The sequence below is a fragment of the Crocuta crocuta genome, unplaced genomic scaffold, assembly GCF_008692635.1.
Source record: "Crocuta crocuta isolate KB4526 unplaced genomic scaffold, BGI_CrCroc_1.0 scaffold64, whole genome shotgun sequence".
In the NCBI taxonomy this organism is placed as follows: Eukaryota; Metazoa; Chordata; class Mammalia; order Carnivora; family Hyaenidae; genus Crocuta; species Crocuta crocuta.
The window spans coordinates 12,783,343-12,806,070 of NW_027530640.1; the positions used below are offsets into that span (position 1 = coordinate 12,783,343).

At 42.2% G+C, this 22,728-nt stretch overlaps 3 protein-coding genes across 5 annotated transcripts in view; 2 read left to right on the forward strand and 1 right to left on the reverse strand.

Moving 5' to 3' along the window:
- The window catches only part of HARS1 (histidyl-tRNA synthetase 1), a 14,601-nt gene extending 6,226 nt beyond the window's left edge, over positions 1-8,375 (reverse strand). For both annotated transcript variants that reach the window (XM_077768783.1, XM_077768782.1), the window contains exons 1-3: positions 8,220-8,375; positions 7,854-7,943; positions 2,818-2,937 (exon numbers count right to left, since the gene is read on the reverse strand). In XM_077768783.1, the coding sequence (XP_077624909.1) occupies positions 2,818-2,937; positions 7,854-7,943; positions 8,220-8,309 (300 nt within the window). In that variant the 5' untranslated portion in view covers positions 8,310-8,375. The remainder of the gene's footprint in view (positions 1-2,817; positions 2,938-7,853; positions 7,944-8,219) is intronic.
- Positions 8,376-8,479: 104 nt separating this feature from the next.
- On the forward strand, positions 8,480-16,085 carry LOC144235266 (histidine--tRNA ligase, mitochondrial). 2 transcript variants are annotated; one of them, XM_077768786.1, is made up of 14 exons: positions 8,480-8,517; positions 8,607-8,755; positions 10,188-10,262; positions 10,548-10,667; positions 10,784-10,879; positions 11,825-11,980; positions 12,090-12,197; positions 12,452-12,550; positions 12,738-12,831; positions 13,410-13,537; positions 13,631-13,870; positions 14,030-14,146; positions 14,361-14,507; positions 15,282-16,085. In XM_077768786.1, the coding sequence occupies exons 2-14, from the start codon at positions 8,648-8,650 to the stop codon at positions 15,339-15,341; spliced, it is 1,548 nt and encodes a 515-aa protein (XP_077624912.1). In that variant the 5' UTR covers positions 8,480-8,517; positions 8,607-8,647; the 3' UTR covers positions 15,342-16,085. The 2 variants fall into 2 exon arrangements, with proteins under 2 accessions (XP_077624912.1, XP_077624914.1); XM_077768788.1 differs by having other exon boundaries at positions 8,483-8,755; positions 11,855-11,980.
- Positions 16,086-16,929: 844 nt separating this feature from the next.
- ZMAT2 (zinc finger matrin-type 2) lies at positions 16,930-22,154 on the forward strand. The gene is made up of 6 exons (XM_077768789.1): positions 16,930-16,984; positions 17,319-17,412; positions 18,471-18,594; positions 19,827-19,900; positions 20,330-20,475; positions 21,141-22,154. Exons 1-6 carry the CDS (start codon positions 16,967-16,969, stop codon positions 21,282-21,284), a joined length of 600 nt encoding a protein of 199 aa, XP_077624915.1. The 5' UTR covers positions 16,930-16,966; the 3' UTR covers positions 21,285-22,154.
- Positions 22,155-22,728: the final 574 nt, after the last annotated feature.

A 22,728-nucleotide genomic window follows, 5' to 3' on the forward strand; every position in this document is an offset into this window, starting at 1 on the left:
GGGGGGGGTGAGGGGGAGAGGGAGAGGGAGAGGGAGAATCTTTAGCAGGTTCCACGCTCAGCACAGAGCCCAACGTGGGGCTCAAACTGATGAATCTTACGATTATGAACTGAGCCAAAATCAAGAGTTGGATGCTCAACCAGATACTGAGTCATCCAGGTGCCACAAATCTAATAATTTAAAAAGAAGTTTTAAAGCAAAAACTCACCATCCTAACATGACCGATTTTAATTTGCGTGTACTTCATGTGCTCTCTATCCCATTGCTTATGTATTTGATGCTAATTATAATCAAAAGGAAATACCAATTTAGTTTTCTGCTTATCACATTTCTATTTTGTGACACAGCTGACGTTTCTTTTTTAATGTTTATTTATTTTTGAGAGAGACAGAAGAAGGGAGAGAAAGAGAGCATGAGTAGGGGAGAGGCAGAGAGTGAGAGGGACAGAGGGTCCCAAGCAGGCTCTGTGCTGACAGCAGCAATCCTGATGGGGAGCTTAAACCCGTGAACTATAAAATCATGACCTGAGCCAAAGATGGACGCTCAACCAACTGAGCCACCCAGGCACCACTGAAGTATTATTTTTAAAAGCTACATAATACTTCAGTGAGAAGCATCTTTGTATTTCATTTCTTCCTAGGGTTCTACTGTTAGTTGTTTAGGTTATTCCAATTAAAAAAAAAAAGTCTCTAACATTTCAATAAATATACTTCAGCATATAGTTTTTTCTTTTGAATATATAGTTTTTTGAGGATTAACTCCTAAGAGTGGGTTATTAGATCAACAGACTTAAATAATGTTTATGATGCCTCAAGTGTGAACAATGTCAAAAGGCAAAACTGAAATAATTCTTGCCATGTGATGCCTTCAGTAAGATGATACCATATTTCACCTACCAGAATGGCAAAGTTTGAAAAGCCTGAAAATTCCCAGTGTAAAGAAATAGAAACACTCAGGGGTGCCTGGGTGGCTCAGTCGGTTAAGCGTCCGACTTCGGCTCAGGTCATGATCTCACGGTTCGTGGGTTCGAGCCCCGCGTCGGGCTCTGTGCTGACAGCCAGCTCAGAGCCTGGAGACTGCTTCAGATTCTGTGACTCCCTCTCTCTCTGATCCTCCCCTGCTCATGCTGCCTCTCTCTCTCTCAAAAATAAATAAAACATAAAAAAAAAAAAGAAATAGAAACACTCATACACTGATTGGTGTCATGGGCTGAACTGTGTCCTCTTCAAAATTCATATATTGAAAACCTATCCCCCAGTAACCTCAGAATGTGACTCTACTTGGAGATAGGATCTTTGAAGAGATAGTTAGGCTAAAATGATGTCATTAGGGTAGGCCCTAATCAATATAACTAATGTCCTTATAAAAAGGAAAATTGGACACAGAGGGAAGGTGATGTGATGACACTGGGAAAAAGACACCATCTATAAATCAAGGAGTGAGAGCCTAAAACAGTTTCTTCCTCCTGACCCTCAGAAAGAAGCAACTCTGCTGACATCTTATCTTGGATTTCTAGCCTCCCGACATTAAATGTGTTAAGCCACCCAGTCTACAGTACTTTATTATGGCAGCCCTAGCAAACGAACTTGGTAAACATAAATGAGTGCAACTTTTTGACCTGGCAATTCCATATCTATCATTTTGCCCTGCAGATGAATGCCCTGCTGATGAGCCCCAGACATTGTTCTAAGCACTGAACACACATCAGTGAACTAGACAAAGGTAATCTGTGCCCTCATGGTCTTCCATACTAATGAGAAGAGATGGACAGTACACTAATGCAAAAAAAACCAATGAACAGATAATTTCAGTTACTGATAGCTGTTCTAATACAGGTCCATTTGATAGACAAGGGCAACTTTAGACAAGATAGTTGTAGAGGACTATCTGAAAAATGGCATTTGAGTTGAGATCTGAAATTAAAATCTTTTATCTCTCATCTGAAATTAAAGTCAAAGAGCTAGGGGAAAGGGAGTGCAGGAAAAGGGAAGAATAAGTACAAAGGCCCTGAGGTAGAAACATATTTAGAATGTTGCAGGAATAGAAAGAAGACCAGACTAGCAGAGTAGCCAAGGGGAAGAACAGCAAGGGAAGAAATGGGCAAGGTAGGCAAATGGCCAGATCATGTAGGGCCTCGTAAGCAGGAATAGACTTTGGATTTTGTAATAAATGCAATGGGAGTCACTGGGTTTTAAGCAGGAAGTGATGCAATCTGTTTTTTTGTTGTTGTTGTTAAGTTTATTTATTTATTTTTGAGAGAGAGAGAGAGAGACAGACAGACAGACAGACAGACAGAATGCATGCGAGGAGGAGGGGCAGAGAGAAAGGGAAGGCTCTGCACTGTCAGCATGGAGTCTGGCTCAGGGCTCAAACTCACAAACCGAGAGATCATGACCTGAGCCAAAATGAAGAGTCGGGTGCTTAACTAACTTAGCCACTCAGGCCACCTCGCAGTCTGTTTTGGGTTTTTTTTAGTAGTAAAGAACTAGAAACAATCTCAGGGTCCATTAACAGGAGACTAGTTGTGTATTTATACTTTATACATATGGTTTGCATGGTATTTCAAAACATCTCAAGTAGAGGGACCAGGGAATTCACTGTAGGTAGGACCATAACAACTTTCACTAAAGAAAAGGGCTCTTTTTTGTAAGCCACCAGCCATTTCCCAAGGTAAATAAAAGCAGGGCCTCTCCTTCTAGACAAGGCCTGTCCCCTTTCTCAGTGAAGAAAATACTGGGCCCTTACTCTCTTATTATCTTCTTTGTTGTTTGTATATCCACTCTCCCACCACACAATTTTTCCTCACCCATCCCTCACCTTCAGTTCAAACACAGGTGTATCAATTACTTCTGCACCATGACGCTTGAAGCAGCTGATGATTACATTGAACACCTTCTCCCGAACAGCCATCTGCCGGGGACTGTAGTCTCTTGTACCCTTGGGAGTCCAAATCAGCCAAAGAATCGGGGTTGGGATTTAAAAACAAATAGAGAACATTAAGGTCTAGAAATATAAAAGCATGACCTCAAAGATGACGAATGCAAACAATGCCCCAAACTTAGATTTTCCTATAGGCTACTGAGTTATAAAGCAAGCACAAACAATTCGCTTATTAATTAATTATCTAAATTCCATCTGCAAGCTTGGTTCTATTTTCTAGAATTCTTAGAACACTATTTACTGAGAAGTTCTCCGAAAACCTCTTTTTATGTGATACCAGAACATTTCTCTGCCTAACAGAAAATACTTACGTGATGACAGGTATATAACCAAATGAAATTAGCTTAGCTAGTTAAACTCCAAATTTCATAAGTAATGTTTTCCCCCAACATAACTTAAAAAAAAAATTCTAAGAAGTATTATTTGTTCTCTAATTTGTTTCTAATAGCCCTTTGACATAGGCAAGGCAAATACCTATTATGGATGAATTACAGGATATTGAGAAGTTAAATCATTACAGCAGTTCTGTGGAGGTCAAGACTAGAATGCTCTTCTTTCAGATGAGAGCTTTTAGTCTGGGTGTCTATACACTATTCTCAAGTCTTTGGTCTCAGGACCTCTTTAAGTTCTAACCATTTATTTAGGAGCCCAAAGTGGATTATACCTATCAATGTTTATCATATTAGAAATTAAAAGTGTGAGGAGTGCCTGGGTGGCTCAGTTAAGCATCTGACTCCAGCTCAGCTCATGATCTCACAGTTTGATTTTGAAGCCCTGCGTCTGGCTCTGTGCTGACAGCTCAAAGCTGGAGGCTGCTTTGGATTCTCTGTCTCCTTCTGTCTCTGTCCCTCCCCTATTCACGCTCTGTCTCTCAAAAAACAAATAATCATGAATAAAAATTTAAAAAAAAAAAGAAATTTTAGGAAAATGTAACTATTTTCCAAAACAACAAAAAAAAATTGGTGAAAGGGATGGTGCTGATTCACATTTTTGCAAATCTTTAATGTCTGGCTTAACAGAAGACAACTGTATTCTTATACAGACTTTGTGCATTTAATTCTGTTGTGATATGTTCTGGTTGTGTAAAGAAAATCTAGCCTTACAAAGATGTGTAACTGTAAAAGAAGGAATACTTTAATAAACTTTTCAGCTAACTGTAGGTATTCTTAAACTATACCAAAATCCAACAAGTGGTGGGTTTTTTTTGTTTTTTTTTTTTTAATGTTTTATTTATTTTTAGGAGAGAGAGAGAGACAGCGTGAGCAGGGAAGGGTCAGAGAGAGAGGGAGATACAGACTCTGAAACAGGCTCCAGGCTCTGAGCTGGCAGTCAGCACAGAGCCCGACGCGGGGCTCGAACCCACGAACCGCGAGACCATGACCCAAGCGAAAGTCGAACGCTCAACCGACTAAGCCACCCAGGCGCCCCACAAGTGGTGGTTTCTTAAAGATTGGTTGCAATGAGGAATGTGAAACTTCATCACTTAACTTTTCATACTGTTACATTAAAATCCATTACTTATATATAGTACCCAGAATTCATAGAGACAGAAGGTAGAAAAGTGGTTACCTGGGGCTAAAGGAAGGGGAGAGTGGAAAGTTACTGCTTAATGGGTACAGAACGTCAGTATGGGATGATGAAAAGATTCTGGGGATGAACAGTGGTGACAGCTGCACAACAATGAACCTACGTAATGCCACTGAACTGTAGACTTATAAATGGTTAAAATGGCAAACTTTATGTTACATACATTTTACCATAATATAAAAAATATCTACTGCTCCATGTTGTACTTTAAATGGATCTTTTACCCATGCATGATTTTATAACATCATTATAACATTGGTCATGAAGAAAATACTGGCCCATTGATAAATTATACAGATCATCCAAATGTTTATACACTCATTATACACTACCAGAAAACACATTTGTTAATATCAGCAAAGATCTCAAGAGGAAAGTCTTTAACTAATGTATTGGGAAGCTGTCTAGCTCATGGTACAAGATACAAGTTTCCTAAAATCCTAAATTTCACTTCAGTGCTTGAATTTTATCACTGGTACAAATAAGGTCATATATTTTCCTTGAGGTGACAAAGCTCACTTCATTCATATTTGTGAAAATGTATGCCAAATATCCAAATCTTTAAAACAAAAGTTTGTCTTTCAATTTTTCTTTCAAATAAAAAAGGTGTTCTGTGATAAAAGTAGCTAGTTCAGCTTACAACTCATACAAGGGTGTAAGTGTTTTTCCTACTTTGGAATGCAGAAGTGCTTTATGTAATCTTTCCATTTCATCACACACAACACTAAAATATAAAAGAATATACTCAAGGGTTGATATTCAATATTCAATAAAATGAGTAATTTCTATTGTTTTATCAAGGACATTCCTAAGTAAAACTAATTTTTACCCCTGAAGGTGCATGAAAATAGAGAACAAGATGGCTATTAGTACAGGGTAGTGCCACTGTCTTGTTTTGTGCTAAGACACCAGCAGTTCTACTCACCATTGCTTTTGCATCTTTATAGCAAATGAAGTGAAAAAAACAAATAACATTTCAGTATTATCCTAAGAATAGTTGTGACCAGGGGTGCCTGGGTGGCTCAGTTAAGTTCAGCTCGGGTCATGATATTATGGTTCGAGAGTCCAAACTCCACATTGAGCTCTGTGATGACGGCTCAGAGCTTGGAGCCTGCTTCAGATTCTGTGTCTCCCTCTCTCTCTGCCCGCGTTCGTTCTGTCTCTCTCTCTCTCTCAAAAATAAACATTAAAAAAATTTTTTTGTAATAATTTTGATCACAAAAACCTCTGAAAAGAGTCCTGTCCCCATGATACTGAATTTTCTATTAATATAAATCACACTTCAGTGTGTTTCAACAAACTAAAGCAGTTATTAACTCTCCAATATAGTCTCACTTTCTTTAAAAGAGTATAGACATTTTCAAACACATATTATAGAGAATAGTAATAATAAACCACCATGTATCTCTTACCCAGCTTCAATAGTAACCATTAGCATCTGTTATTTTTATTTTATCTATGCTCTAATATTTTCTTTTCTGGAGTATTTTAAAGTAAATCCAGATACCATACCAGTTTGTCCATAAATATTTGAGTATGATTCGCTAATGCACAAGGTTAAAAAAAAAAAAAAAGGCAAAACATTACCTTTATTCACCAACAAAACAAACAGCAACCCTTTAATATTTCTAATACTCGGGGCACCTGGTGGCTCAATCGGTTAAGCGTCCGACTTCGGCTCAGGTCATGATCTCACGCTTCATGGGTTGGAGCCCCGTGCTGGGCTCTGTGCTGACAGCTAGCTCAGAGCCTGGAGCCTGTCTTCGAAGTCTGTATCCCTCTCTCTCTGACCCTCCCTTGCTCATAGCTGTCTCTATCTCCCTCTCAAAAATATAGAAACATTAAAAAAAAATTTTAATAGTATTTCTAATACTCAAACTATGTTTAGTTTTCTCCAATTGCCTCAAGAATATTTTTTATGATTGGCTTGTTCAAATGAGATTCTAAATGAAGCCCATGCATTGTTTGCTGTCTCTTGTCTACTTAATCTTTAAAAAAATGTCATTTATTTGTTGAGGAAATTGAATCACTTGTTCTAAAGAACTTTTCATATTCTAGATTTTATTAACAATATATTCAACGTGTCATTTAACATATTCCTCCATCTCTCTCATCTCTGGTAAACTGGTAGTTAGGTCAGAAGACCTGATTATATTCAGGTTCAATTTTTCTTGGCAAGAATACTTCATAGGAGGTGCTGTGTACTTCTTATTGCATCACATCAGGAGCAACATAATGTCTGGGTGTCCTACTTTTACTGATGTTAAGCCTGATAGGTTTAAGTGATGCCAGGCTGAATGATCACAAATTCCCCATTAATCTTTTCACCATGTAGTTTGAATAATTATTGATAATCACTGCTTTGTGATTTTACATTGTCTCTTTAACCTCTGAAATTAGTTGTGTGTGGAAAGGAATAGCTCAATGAATTTAGGATCCCAAAGAATTAACCTTAAAAGGTGACACCTCAACACAAGGAAGACCCCTCTCCTTTGGAATCCAATTTCACATATATTTATTAAGTATCTATTCAGTTCCAGACACCTAGTCTCAGCTTCTGAGTAAATAAACCATATGAATAACTAAAAGACAGCAAGAAATGCAATAACAGAGATATATATGAGGTAGCAAAGGAACCGAGATGAAATGGTAAATAGTTGTGTTTAGAGAACTTACACAGTGTGGCCTCTGAACTGAAATACTTGAAGCTGCGCTAGTAATCCACAGCCTCATTCCAGTCCACTCTACTCTCCCTCTGTATTTGGTTCTACTCATACAGGTCTTTTTCTAGTTCCTTGAAACTACCAGAGTTCTTTTCTCCTTCAGGATTTCCATACTTCTCTGGCTACCTCCCATTTATGTGTTATGTCAGCTAGTATATCACTTCTTCAGGGAGGCTTTTTCAGACTCTAGTTCTCTCTTATTTTTTCTCAGGGAATTCTTGTTATTTCTTTATATCATTTATCACAATTTATAATTACATATTCAAGAGTAGGATTATTTGTCCTAAGTCTGTTTCCTTCATAAGGAAGCTCTACGAGGGCAGGCTGTGTTGTTCACCATGGTACACTCTGCTTCCTGCAGTGCTAGGCACATAGTAAGCACTCAGTAAATATTTGCTGAATGAAAGGAGTAGTAGCAGTACCTGGCATACTCCCCTAAGCAACCAGCTGGCCTAGTTTCTGCCATCACTTTGCTATTCCAGAATGACTCAGTCTCCAATTCAGCCCACCACCCAGAGCAACTGTTCAGGGAGACAAGCACATCCACCATTGGGAGTGGAATTAAGGGCCCTCTCAGAGACTCTCTAGAGGAATTATATTTACCTTGGGGGTCTTGAGCACAAACTTCTGTTTCCCTTCATCAGGGCCCAGCTGTGCCTTCAGTTTTAGTAGTTTTGCCACTTCCTCCTCGATCTGTGGAAGTAAAGTAGGTGCTGGTCTGTCACTCTGACACTCCCTTCCTCTTCAGCCATCCATTCAGTATCCCTCCCTCATCAGAATTTGGGGAAGATCTCGCTCTCCAGGCCCAGCTTTGCTTCTCTCGTCCTACCCCAGCCACTTTCCCAAGCAGGCCCTGCTCCTCCCCACTGGTCCGGTCCCTTTTCCCACATCTTTTTCCTCCATGCAGACCACCCACTCTACGTTCTCCCTGGCCCAACTTTGGCTTCTCCCCTGCCACCTGGGTCGCACCTGCTCAGAGCTGGCCTTCTGCTGCTTGAGGCCCCGCACGCGCTCTCCCTGAAGTCGCACTAGCTCCTCCAGTGCCGCACGTTCTGCCATACTTCTGCCAACTAGCTCTGACTGCTGTCTAGATCCGCGGTGCTTGCTGCAGCCTCCGCTTGGATAACTTCCGGCTATCGAGTCACTGGACTGCTCGCCTAGAGAGCCTCCGCCGGGGGAAAAAACCACCCACTTCCTGCTACTACCGGAAGTACGGAAACTGGGACTGAGCCTGAGAGGTCTGGGGCCATCCTGCAGGGGTTGGAAAGTGCGGAAGTATTCTCTTTTCCCAGTCGGCTAGGGCTGCCCTTTACAGAGCTCTGCATGCTCACTAGGTTCGACCTGCTTCGTTCCCAGGTTTTGGCTCCTGTCTCGGAAAGGCGGTTTCTTGCTACACGATGCCCCTGTTCGGACTCGTGCACATGAGGGCTTGGGCTTCACTGTTTGGCCAACTTCTGCGTTCGCCCCGTGCTTTGTGCATCAGGGAGGTCCATGTTCATAGCCAGGTGAGCCAGGCTGAGTGGTCTGTCGGGGCAGGATCTCCAGATCCGTTGCAGGGATTCGCGGCCTGCACTCTATTAGTACTATCGGGGTTTTTGGAGTAGTTTAGGGGTACTGACCTAAGTGTTTTAGATGCTTTGTCATTTAATCCTTATAGCAGTCTTGAGAAGTTGGGATTATTTCCGTTTTACAGTTGAGGAAACAGCAGCCTAGATTAAATGACTTATCTACAGATACATAGTACGGAAGCATTTGTAATATAGGTCCTCAATCCTTTATGTGAACCTCTTGGGGTCAAACACATTCTTAAGTGAAGTATATGGTTATTACCATTACGTGAGCTGACTGAAGGGCATAAGTGGACTGAGTTCACATTAGAATTTACCTCACAATGAAGAACACTCCCCCCTCCAAAAACAAACAAAACAAAACAAAAAACCATTTTCATTTTTTAGAGGATTTTGGAATGGTAGAGGGAGGATTGTGGACGTGAACTGTCATCCTTTGGAGGAGAAAATCTGCCAAAATATGGAACTACTACACCCTCTATATTTCAGGAAGGGGCATACAGCCTCGTGCTAATAAACAAAATTATGGATTCTCTTTTACATTGGTAAAGACCCTAGCAGAGGCCTTTTACTATCATAAATAACAGGGTTCAGATCCTACCAATCTGGGTTTTTTTAGTTCAATTTGGATATCCATTCCTGTTCAGTCCATAGGCATGTTCTGTGTTTTGGGCTGGTTCTTTTCTGTTTTTGGGTTACTTTTTCCATGTCTCCAAGCCTAATGACCTCTGCTATCTTATTAAAAATTAAAGTTTTGCTCTTTGGGTAGGAATTGAGAATTGTAGATCATACTAATCCCTACTTCTAGATGGTTGGTGGTGGTAGTGGTGGGTTGTTCTGTGCCTTCATTGTTCTTCGGTCCTTAAGCTTTTTCAGACATTTAAAACTCCAAATGTAGTGAATACATTTAAAAACAACAACAATGAGGGGTGCCTGGGTGGCTTAGTCGGTTAAGCGTCCAACTTTCGCTTAGGTCATGATCTCGCGGTTCGTGGGTTCGAGCCCCGCGTCGGGCTCTGTGCTGACTGCCAGCTCAGAGCCTGGAGCCTATTTCGGATTCTGTGTCTCCCTCTCTCTGACCCTCCCCTGCTCACGCTGTCTCTCTCTCTCTCTCTCTCCTAGAAATAAACAAAAAACATTAAAGAAAAACAACAACAACAATAATAAAGACCTGATCTCATATGTATTACATATATAATGCACATACAACATATGTATCAGAGTAAGGCTGAGATTGGAGTAGATAAAACTGTTCAATCTGCCTGTTGCTCAGGGCCAAATGTCTTGGTAGGCCTGGACATGGGGCCAGAAGTGTCACAGGTCTGGCCGGTCTTAAGAGGAGCACATCTCAAATTCCTTTTTCTGACAGGTTGCAGAGGCAGTGTTAACATCCCAACTGAAACCACATCAAGAGAAATCGAATTTTATTGTCAAGACCCCTAAGGTAATGAATGCCCTTTGCCCCACCCTGTCCAGTTAGTGTGCCTGGGAGGACTGCTTTCTGTTCTGCCTTCTTGCTCTGCTTGTCTCTTCCTAATCCCTTTTAATGTTTTTTTTAGACTAATTTAAAAAAAGGAATTCACTATTCTTGAGATAATGATGAGGCTCAGTCATCTGAATTCAAAGAGATTTCAAACACAGACCTTCGATTGCAGATGTTGTTTAACTCTTTGTCTTAAGTGGATTTGTTTTTGTCTTTGTTTTCGCAATGACTCCTTTTGGTTTCTAGGGCACCAGAGATCTTAGTCCCCAGCAGATGGTTGTGAGGGAGAAAATTCTTGATATGGTTGTTGGCTGCTTTAAACGTCATGGAGCAAAGAGGTTAGATACTCCAGCATTTGAGCTAAAGGTAAGAAGAGAAAAAACTGTTGGAACTCCATTTCTTCACCTGCCTTTAGTTTTTGAAAGCACGTTTAGCCTTTGTTTTAGAGTCCTTTCACCTGTGGCAATTTTTGTTCCCTGCAGGAAATGCTCACTGAGAAGTATGGAGAGAACTCTGGGCTCATCTATGACCTGAAGGATCAGGGTGGAGAGCTGTTGTCCCTGCGCTATGACCTTACTGTATCTCTTTTTTTTTTTTTTTTAAATATTTTATTTATTTCTAGGAGAGAGAGAGAGACAGCATGAGCAGGGGAGGGCCAGAGAGAGAGGGAGATACAGACTCTGAAATAGGCTCCAGGCTCTGAGCTGGCAGTCAGCACAGAGCCTGACGCGGGGCTCGAACCCACAAACCGCGAGATCATGACCTAAGCGAAAGTCAGACGCTTAACCAACTAAGCCACCCAGGCGCCCCTTTACTGTATCTTTCTAAGTGTTGGAGACTGACATCTCTTTCCAAAATCAGATGGCTCTTTGTCAAAAGGGACAAAAGTGCCTCTGGGACCCCATAGGTCTGTTTGTAGCAGACCTTCCTTCCAATTCTTTCCAGAAAGCATTTCTGCTATTAGCAGAGCCTAGCCTGGAGCATTGTCATTTAACTTTAAGCCTTTAAAGGATATCAGAATCCCTTGTGGAAGTTTGCAGGAATACAGATTTCTGGCCCCTACCCCCAGATATTCTTAATTCTGTAGCTGGAGTGGGGCTAAGCAGTCTACATTTTAAACAGGCACCTGATGTCATGAAGAGGCAGATGGTTCTTGACCTACACTTTAAGAAACATCAACATAGTTGCATGGAAATCCAGGTTCTGAAACTTGACTATTTTGAAATAGTTGAGAATTGATCTGAATTGGAAGGAATAGCCCATACTTGAAGTTCTTGGGTCATTTCTATTTCATTTAGTGGCCAGTAGACCAGCTTCCCTTGCTTTTTACTGGACTTGCACTTTTGCCTGGAGGGATTCCTTCTTTCCTTTATGTATATTGAATGTCAAGCACTGCTAGGCATTGAAGATCATGGGAAACAAGACAGAGAAGGTCCTTGTTCTCATCCTAGTAGATGAGATCCAAATGCCAATGGCCTAGTCCTCTCAAATGTTTACACACTGGGCCTCAGCTTTGGATGCAGTATCCTTCCTCCTTAACTTATTTATGTGAGGTCCCTTTTGCTCGTTATCTGGCCATGAATAAGGTGAAGAAGATGAAACGTTACCATGTTGGAAAGGTGTGGCGGCGGGAGAGCCCAACCATAGTCCAAGGCCGCTACAGGGAGTTCTGCCAGTGTGTAAGTGACCTGATGGGGGCAGCATGGTTTGATAGTTGGGGAGGCTACAACCTGAGAACTGGCTGCTCAGTGAATGTTTTTTTTTCCCTTGTCTTTTTCTTTGTTGTAGGATTTTGACATTGCTGGTCATTTTGACCCTATGATCCCTGATGCAGAGTGTTTGAAGATCATGTGTGAAATTCTTAGTGGGTTGCAGCTGGGAGACTTCATCATTAAGGTGAGACCAGGGCTAAGGACTGAGGGGAAAAGTCCTGGATTTGGCATTATTCTGTCCTAAAACATAGGTGACCCCAGCCTTTAAGCCTATGGATCTGGGACTTTCTCAAAATAGTTATTTAATTTTATTTGTATATAGTCATCCTATGAAAATTTTTTTCTGTCCCTTTTATGAGACAAGCTAGTAGGGACTGCCATTGTTTTGAGGGAAAGGGCATTGAGAAAGCACCTGTGTTATTTCCACTGAGTTCATAGGTCAATGATCGGCGGATCTTGGATGGGATGTTTGCTGTCTGTGGTGTTCCTGAAAGCAAGTTCCATGCCATCTGCTCCTCGATAGACAAACTAGACAAGGTAACAAAAAATACATGTTTTAGTAGACCATATCTCAGTTTCTGCCCTGCCCTCAAATCTGTTCCCCTGTGGCTGGATTTCCTGAGCTGCCTCTGACTTTGCTGAGTATAATGTTAGGTCCTCATGACATTTCCAGTTAGGTAAAGAAGGATTTTGGAACTGGGCTAACGTTTGAGTGTTTGCACAGATACCTTGGAAAGATGTGAGACATGAGATGGTGGCAAAGAAAGGCCTGGCTCCTGAAGTGGCTGATAGAATTGGGGACTATGTCCAATGTCATGGTAAGAACCAGCATTTTCTGGGCTGTGTGATAGAACTGGAGTGAGAGTGATGGGTGTACAACTCCTGCCTCTGAAACAGCTCCTTTCTGAAGTTGTGTGAAGCATCAGAACCTGGCTTGAACTTAATTTCCCTTTTATTTAGTGTAATCACTTATGTCTTCAGATAGCAAAGGCAAAGGAGGCGACTCTGGTCACAAAATATCAGGATTTTTTTTTTTTTAAATAAAATGAAGAGGACTAGGGACACCTGGGTTGCTCATTCGGTTAAGCATCTGACTCCTGATTTTGGATCAGGTCATGATCTCATGGGTTATGGGACTGAGTCACGAGTCGGGCTCTGCACTGACAGAGCGGAGCCTACTTGGGATTCTTTTTTTCTCCCTCTCTCTCTGCCCCTCTCCCTCTGGCTCACTTTCACATGCATGCGTGAGAGCTTGCTCCCTTTTCTCTCTCTCAAAATAAATAAATAAACATTTAAAAAATGAAGAGGATTGGCTGGAACACATTAGGAATAAATTTGGATAAAACACATCTGGGTGAATAGCACAGATCTTATTTCTCCCCATATGTCTCCCCAGGTGGGGTGTCCTTGGTAGAGCAAATGTTCCAAGATCCTAGACTATCCCAGAACAAGCAGGCCCTAGAGGGCTTGAGGGACTTGAAGCTCCTATTTGAATACCTGACTTTATTTGGAATTGCTGAGAAGGTAAGCTGAGCTGGCAATGGACCTCTGGCTGAGCTTTGGGGCTCTCAGGGTCCTGAGTCTTTTCTGAGACTTACTTTATCCTTGTTCCCACAGATCTCTTTTGACCTAAGCCTAGCTCGGGGCCTAGACTACTATACTGGCGTGATCTATGAAGCAGTGCTATTACAGACCCCAGCTCAGGCTGAGGAGTCCTTCAGTGTGGGCAGTGTGGCTGCTGGAGGACGCTATGATGGGCTGGTGGGCATGTTTGACCCCAAAGGCCACAAGGTGCCATGCGTGGGACTCAGTATTGGGGTAGAACGAATATTCTCCATTGTGGAGCAGAGGATGAAGGTAGGTCTTAGGTTAGGGTGGAGTGAGACTGGAGACTTAAAAAACTCATGTTTTTGGATATACAGTTGGATTTTTTTTTGATGATTCTTTTTTTTTTTAATTTCTGATGCACAGGAAGTTTTTTTATTAGTTTTATTTCTTCCCTCTCTCTTTAATCAGACTTCTGGTCACAAGATACGGACCACAGAGACCCAAGTGTTTGTGGCCACACCACAGAAGAACTTTCTTCATGAACGGTTGAAGCTAATTGCAGAGCTTTGGGATGCCGGTATCAAGGTATGATAGAACTGATATCCAGGTCATCTAGGTATATGTGGCCATTCAGGTGGCCATTTCTACCTTACGCAGGGTGGAACTTAAGAACTTTCTAGTCTTCACTAGAGTATCTTCTAGTAGGAGGATTAGCTATTTAATTCTTTGGCAATGCTTGTTGCTGGGGTTGAGTAGTCTGGTTATTCTTCAGCCCCTTACTCTATCTCATCCTTTTCAGGCAGAGCTGCTGTATAAAAACAACCCTAAACTACTAACTCAACTGCACTATTGTGAGGACATGGGCATTCCACTGGTGGTCATTATTGGTGAGCAAGAAATGAAAGAAGGGATAATCAAGCTTCGTTCAGTGGCCAGCAGGGAGGAGGTGAGTGGCGGAAATGGAAGGAACCAAGTGTTTCTATTTTTCTTAGATTCTTCTTTTTTTTTAATGTTTAATTATTTTTTTCTTTTAATGTTTTATTTCTGAGAGAGAGAGAGAGATAGAGACAGCATGAGCAGGGGAGGGTCAGAGAGAGAGGGTGACAGAATCTGAAGACAGGCTCCAGGCTCTGAGCTAGCTGTCAGCACAGAGCCCGACGTGGGGCTCGAACCCACAAACTGTGAAATCATGACCTGAGCTGAAGTCGGACACCCAACCGACTTAGCCACCCAGGTGCCCCTCAATGCTTAATTATTTTGAGAGAAAGAGAAAAAGTATACTCACAAGTGGGTGAGCAGGGGAGGGGCAGAGAGAGAATCCCAAGGAGGCTTCACATTGTGAGCACAGAGACCAATCTCACGGACTATGAGATCATGACATGAGCCTAAATCAAGAGTTGGATACTTAAGTGACTGAGCCACTCAAGCGCCCCTGAAGAGTTTATTTCTTCAGTAATCTCTGCCCCCATCATGGGTCTTGAACTCAGAACCCCAAGATCAAGAGTCACATGCTCTATTGACTGAGCCAGGCAGGTGCCCCAGGTGTTAGCATCCCTTGAGGCCATACGTTCTCCTGTTCAGCTTGAAGCCTACACTTCTCCCTGCTGGTTGCATACGTAGTGGGAGCAGATGTGGAGTAAAATGCATCCGGAAAAGCAGTGACTAAGAAGCTAGCATCACTCTCTATGGTTTGTCACATGAAGGTTCTCTTATGTTACAGGTGGCCATTAAACGGGAAAATCTTGTGGCTGAAATTCAAAAGCGACTATCTGAGTCTTGACTCTTGCATGATTGCCGTCTACTCCTCTTTCTAGAAAATGTTTCTTCTAGAACTGAGTTGCTGATGTACTTCACAACTACTGGCCAGGATGAGTGACAAGTTCCTCTGCCTCCTCCATCCTTTCTGGGTACAGGAATGTGGAAGGCCCTGAGGACTCCTGGGCTAGTGTGAGCAGCTATTCTGCATGAATGCAGATGGCTGGTATGTGAAATTGACATGCTCTAACTGCAGAGACAGATGGCAGAATTGAAGTGCCATTGAATGGTGCTGATAGGTACTGAGATGGTTGCTTTTAGCAAGGCTCTAGGAAAGTTGCCTCAGGCTGAGACCAGTGAGATCAGAAGTCAGATACTTAGCCTTCCACTGTGACTTCTGAACCAGATTATGGGGAATTTGTCCATAACCTGCCCGTGGCCTGTCCAGGGAGTTTTGGGAAACAGCAAAGAAGCGGGAAAATGGCTGCTTTCTCCTTTGTTTGAGGACAGAGATGCTATCCTGAGGGTAAAGTAGTGCTCATATTGATGTGGCATCTCTCTAGCCCATCTACTCTACATAGAGTGAGGCTGTCTGTTTAGTAATCTTGAAAGTTGAATTTAATAGGTGACTTCATGCAATGGTCTAATCTTTTGAGATTTCGGAGACCATTTCCTGTGCCAGAATTACTGCTCTATCTTCTATATTCTCTTATGGAGGTGGCCTTTCTAGAAGTGATTGGATAATATATTTAATAAAATATTAAATGTAGTAGCTTGGGTGATTTGTTATCAAAAGATTGGTTTGCATAGACCATAGAAAACGCTTGAGTGTACACTGGAGAATTCTGAGAGCTGGGAGCAACCTCCCTGGGGTGATGCTTCTGTATTCAGTGAATGGAGCAGTCACAGTTTCCCACTGCTCCCCATTAACCCCCCTACCCCCAACTTGGAGATACAGTCATGTCTAAATCAACATATAGTGAGCCATCTGTCAGAGTTCTTCACCCTAGAGCGTTGCTGTGACTGGCCTTTCCAAGTACAATCATTGATTAAATTGTGCCCTATAGATTGAATGAGTGTAAGGTTCCTCAGTTGAAGGAAAAATGAGTTAACCAAAGAGTGTTAGCATTGCTTGAAAACAAAGAGACAGTCTGCAAAAAGCGCTTTCTATGTGCGCCGGGAAGGTTGCAGTCTTTAAAAACACTGTAGTGTCAGGACTATATCTTAGTGCATTCAGGGAAATGGGACATCTAGAACTCCTGATAACCGATTCAGCCTTAAAGAAAACTTAGAAGCTCTTAGCAAATGCACGCAAAATTGATTAGAGTAGATCAGAGGCACCGATCTCGACTGTTTCCTCGTTTGTAAACTAGAGGAGTTGAACTAAATCAGCCCTTCAATGCACGTTTTGAAAGCCTAGGCAAAGAAGCTTTTGTAGGCGCCCTTACTTCCGTGTTGCTTCAAACCGCTCTCGCGCATGCGTCATTTTCTTTGGGCAGAGGAGGGGCGTACGAACTTGTTTTAGAAGCCATCCAGTCCTTAGCTCGTTTAGAACACGAGACTCTAAGCTTATTGGAGGGCAGAACTGCTTTACGGCTCAAGGCTGCTTTTTACGTCATTTTCCGGCTTCCCATTCACTTCGCAGTGAAGATGGCGTCGGGCAGCGGGGTAGGTGTTGTGTGTGAGGAGGCTTTGGTCGGGGGGCCGAGGGTGGCTTTTCAGAGCGGAATATCCTGCACCCGACTGGCTTCTCGACACCTCTTTGTGGTCCAATGGCGCGGGTTCAAGAGCTTCCCCGTGGGGTCCTGGCGCAGGGTCCGTGGAATCGCGGAGGTCTCTCGGGTTTGGGTCCTGAGGCTACCTTAGCCTTCTGGTGCGGTCTGGAGAGTCTTCGCTCTCGACAGGTCTGCGGGTCGCCTTGCCGCTGTGGACGCGGGTCCCTCCGTTTCTCTAGCGGTCGGACATGATTAGCGACGAATCTTGAGCGCTTTTTTCTCTACAGACAAAAAATTTGGACTTTCGCCGAAAGTGGGACAAAGATGAATATGAGAAGCTCGCCGAGAAGAGGCTCACGGAAGAGAGAGAAAAGAAGGATGGTGCGTGCCTGCTCCGTCAAGGGCTGTGGGTATAGTAGGGCGAAGCCATAGCCGGAGAGCGGGTGGGGATTTGAAAGGCACTGTCCTTTTACCCTGCGTAACCTCTGGCACAGCGTTGCCTTCCTGGTCCTAGATTTCTTAACGTATAAAATGAGAGCAAGAAGAAGGACTGAAGCGGTTTTGAGGTGTTTATCAGCTCTGTTTCTTCTATTTCCTTGCTCTCCTTTTGCTTGGCTCATTTCGTACTTTCCTGAAGTACAGATAAGAGAATGGAATCCTTAGTAGTGACAGAGAAGTGGATTATTTTGTTGCTGTACGTTACTGCTATTGAGGATGTCCTTTTTCCCTTAAAGTCACTTAAGGGATTCAATCAACACCTTTCCCTGTAGTCTGAGAAAAGCAAGGGTACTAAGCAAAAAAATGTGTGATTTTTTTTTTTTTTTTTTTTTAGTTGCTGCTGAGTAGTACTGCTCTCTATGTACAGTGTTCGGGAGTTGGTGCTCCACTCCTGGATAGAGTTTTCTCTTCTGTTTTCAAAATATACATTCTTCTTTCACTTTACTTTCACACCATCTTGTACACACTAACCCTTTTCGATTTTAGGTAATTTATACAGCAGTGCCAGCCACATAACAAGAATTTCCTGAATGTTGATCCCCTTTAAAAATTTTCCCCAGCCCTCTGAAGATTCTTTTCTGTGTTATGCTTGGGGTATCTGTCTGAAAGTATTACTGAGTATCTTTGCACTTTTAAAAGTCTGCTTTTTGTGAAAATTCAGAACTTCTTTTAATTCAGCTAGTGAGTCAATAAAAAAACTTTTCCTTTAGACCTGTTGGCTTTAAAGTGGATGAAGGCTGTACCGAGTTTAGGGATTGCTCATCATTTTTCCTGTGTTGAGATTTTGTCTAGCTGCTGCTAGAATGCTCCTTGTGTCCCTTGCTTTGGGTTCAAGAAAGAAATGAGAGTAAATATCTGTATTTTGGGTTTCATGTATTTCTTTTCCTTTCTGGCTCAGGAACTGAAATATTAAAGAAACTTCTTTGTCTATTTTACTTTAGGAAAACCAGTGCAACCAGTCAAAAGGGAGCTTCTCCGGCATAGAGACTACAAGGTGGACCTGGAATCTAAGCTTGGGAAGACAATTGTCATTACTAAGACCACACCACAATCGGAGATGGGAGGGTGAGTGACTTTTCATTTTTCTCAGAAGCCAGGAATAGGTATAATAAAGTCTCTGTTGGTTTTCGCAAGTGTTGAGAAGGTTCCCTGGCCCCAGGATAACAACCTTGTTGCCTACCATTCTACCTTTAAGTTTGTTTTTCTTTGTTCCCCGAAGGTCTCAACTAAACATAATAGTGTCTCTAGGAGGAGTCACTATGTGGGTCACTTCATACTAGCACTATAAGTGCTTTTTAATATTTAAAGAAGAATGGAAGGAAAAGACTACTGAAGAGATATTTAGGGGAGATATTAGGTGGAGAAAGAATGGTGCCTAGGAGATGTTGATAATGAATAAAGGGAGTTGAGTTGAGGTTCCAGACTGGATGCAGAGACTGTAGTTGTTATGAATTGCTTGGTCATACACCTTCCTCCTGACTACTTTCCTCCCATGGGGATAAGTGTCCTGTAACAACTCTTTATTCTTTTGCCCACCACTACGATTTCCATGTTCACTTAGGCTTTCTAGCAGGAGGGTAAAACAAATAGCAGTTAATGACATGTCTGAGTTGCTTAGAAAATCCACTAACGTCATTCCTTTCTGTATTAGTTATTTGTTGCTTTGTAAGTTAACAAATCCAAAATTTAGCATCATAAAATATAAATAGCTCACAATTTCTCTGTCCAAGTAATCTGGGAAAGGCTTACCTAGGGTGGTTCTGGCTCAGGGTTTCACAAAGCTACAGTAAAGGTATCTGCTGGGTCTGCATTCATCTGAGGTATAAGTGGGGCCAAATCATTTGATTGTAGGCTCTTTCATGTGGCAGTGCTTTGGAGGCCTCAGTTATTTGCCCCATGGGCCCCTCCATAGTGCTGCTCGCAGTAAAGCAAGTGGCTTCCCCAGAGTAAGACATGGACAGACTAAGAGAGAAGCCACTTTTTTTTTTTTTTTCCAAATAAACTATTTGGAAGTGACATGGCATCACTTTTGACATACTCTTTTGGTCACAGACTAACCCTAATATAAATTGGGAGGGGACTACACAAAGTAGGAATAGAGAAGTTTGGGGATCATTGTGGGGCCATCTTGGAGGTTCGCTACCATACTTTTCCAAAAGATAAGTCTTTATGAAAATGAGAAGTGCTTTCTTTTAAAAAGCAAATTTACCTAAAAAATAAGAGGAGTTTCTTGGCTGAGAACATTAAGATCCTTATAGCTAAATTTGACCACAAGTGCTGTTTATTCTGTTTGCTAGGTATTACTGCAATGTCTGTGACTGTGTTGTGAAGGACTCCATCAACTTTCTGGATCACATTAATGGAAAGAAACGTAAGTCTTGGAGGTAGTTTGTGATTGGGATGGAATTGGGAAAAGGGTGGTTTCTTTTGGATCTTTTTTTAATGCTCGAGAAATACTCCGGTTGCTTCAGTACAGGGCATCATTTACTTCATTACCTAATGTTTCTGGAGGCCCTGGATGAGACACTGTTTTAGGCTCTCAAAAAGAAGACCATGGTCTTCTCCGTGGCCTACCTGTCCCAACTGGTATGCATTTGCTCAGTAAGGGCAGTTGAATACCACTTGAATCCTGCTATCTGTAGCTGTTGCTGCTGGGAACAAGTAAAGCCAATGGAGTTTTTCCAGCCATAATTATTTTTGCTGTGTATTTTATGAGATTTTTTTATAATGTCAAGAAAACTTTTTGAGGGGCTGGGGATGTTATACCGACATTACCTTTTTCACTGTTCATCCTACCCAGATCAGCGAAATCTGGGCATGTCTATGCGTGTGGAACGTTCAACCTTGGATCAGGTGAAGAAACGTTTTGAAGTCAACAAGAAGAAGATGGAAGAGAAACAGAAGGATTATGATTTTGAGGAAAGGATGAAGGAGCTCAGAGAAGAAGTAAGGCTCTGGTGTTCTTCCATCTTTTATCCCCTAGCTTTGAGTTTTATGTAACAAATCATGGGGAGGCGTTCTTCCTCATTCCACTCCCACCCCCAGAGGATAGTTGTATCCTGAATTTATATTGGGAGAAACATTTATTGCCTTTGTTTGGGACTCTCATGATCTTAAGAATATGTAAGCCTACCTTTTTTCCCTGGACACTGTGGGCCTACTCCCTAAGAGGCATGTGGAACCAGGCTGACTAGGTCAGAATTCTGTTTCCTTCACTTACTGGCTATGACTCTTGGGCAAGTTATATAACCTCTCCGTGTCTCAGTTTCCCCATATTAGAGATCTTAATATATAATCTACATAAAGCACATAGACCAATTCCTGGCATGTGCTGTGTACCCCAGAATGATAGGTGCTATTATGTGGTTTTGCTTCCATGATCTTTTTAAGAACCAGAGATGACGTGGAATGTAGGACTGAGAAGTGCTCTTCACAGGCTAAAATTTCTTTGTTGTTTCTTATAATCTTTAGTGCGGCTTTACCTTTGCTCTTAAAATTTTACTTGTCTTTAACTGCTTTCTTCTAAAGATAGAAAGGAATCTTGACCCCACTTGTCTCTTTCAACCTTTGGCTCAGGAGTCTGAACTGATTCTGAGTGATTTCCCCTCTAGGAGGAAAAGGCCAAAGCCTACAAGAAAGAGAAACAGAAGGAGAAGAAAAGGAGGGCTGAGGAGGACTTGACATTTGAGGAGGATGATGAGATGGCAGCTGTGATGGGCTTCTCTGGCTTTGGTTCCACCAAGAAGAGTTACTGAGGCTTTCTCTGCTTGGCCCTTTGCTAACTTTGTGTGTGTGGGGGGGGGGTCATTTTTTCCGGGGTTCTTGGGAAATCCTTAAGAGCGGCAATGGGGGGAGTTTAAGGTGGGTGTTTGTGGTTTCCCTCTACTGTGGAAGAGAGCACAGGATGCAGAGGTAATGCTGTGGCATGTTCCTTCAGCCTCAGTATGTCACTGGAGTCACAGGACCTCTGCCTGAGTTCCCAATAAAAACCTCTTCTGAGGCTGCTTTCCCAAAACTCCCCCTGCATCTCTCCCTCTTCATCTGTCCAACCTCTTATCTGGGCATACTACATTTATCCTGTGTTCTCCCTTTTTTTAATTTTGACTCTTGCTTAGCCTGCGCAGAAGGATTCTCTGGGTCCCCAGTTTCCAGTTGATAGCATATTTTTGACCAGCCCTCTTTCCCCCACAACCCTTCCTGTGGTTCTCTGCCACCTGTGCATGCATGTGTATTTCTGCCTGGGTCTGGTATGTGCGGGCGTGTGTGCATGAATTTGTCACATAGGGGGAGCCTGAGCTAGAACCTCAGAGCTTTGCTGCCTTGGAGCCTGATGTTCTTGGCTCCCTCAGTGCATGTAACAGGAAATTAAATGGGACGAGTGTTTGGTGTGGTTTTTGTCTGGTGAGTTTTTTAACCTTTGTTCTTCATATGTAGACTGTTCAGCTTTTCCTGTTTGTTTCATTTTATTGAGGATTACTCTTTTTTTTCTTCCTTGTGAGCAGGCTCTTGGAAGAACCTGTTTGATGCAAAAAAGAAAAAGGAAAAAAAAACTTCATATGGGAGCCCTTGGGTCTCAGAGGCTGTTCAACATGTATAATAAATGGCATTGACTGGGCCTATTCACATTTGGTGGGAACATTCCATATTCTTCCCTGTGTATTGTTTTTTTCTTCATACACTCAGTATTTACATATGGAGCTTATTCTTTCTTCTCCCTTCCTTTGAGTCCTGTCACTTTTTTTTTTTCCCTAGGTTCCTTCAGCAGGAGTTGTATTTTCCTCTTATGAGAAGTGTATCCGGAGGAGACCGAACAAAACTTTTCATATAATTTAGCCTCCTTTGATCTCTTTTTTGGAACAGCAGAGTTGAGGGTTGAACTTAGTGGTTTTTTTTATTATCTGCAATTAGATTAGGCACAGAGTTACTGGGTTTTGGCACTGTTGACATTTTGAGCTGGATAATTTTTTGTTCTGGAGGCTCTCTTGTACATTTTAGGATATTTAGCAATATCCCTAGCCTCTGCTTGTAGGACCTCCTTCCCGAGTATGAAACTAAGGATGTGTTCCCAGGAGTTGGTGAATTCCATACTCCCAGCCCCATTGAGAACCACTGAGAAGCTGCCTTCCCTCCTTTGGTCTAACTTGAGAATTAGATGGCACAGACTGCTGAGCTAAAAAAAAGCTTTGAAAATCCCTGGAT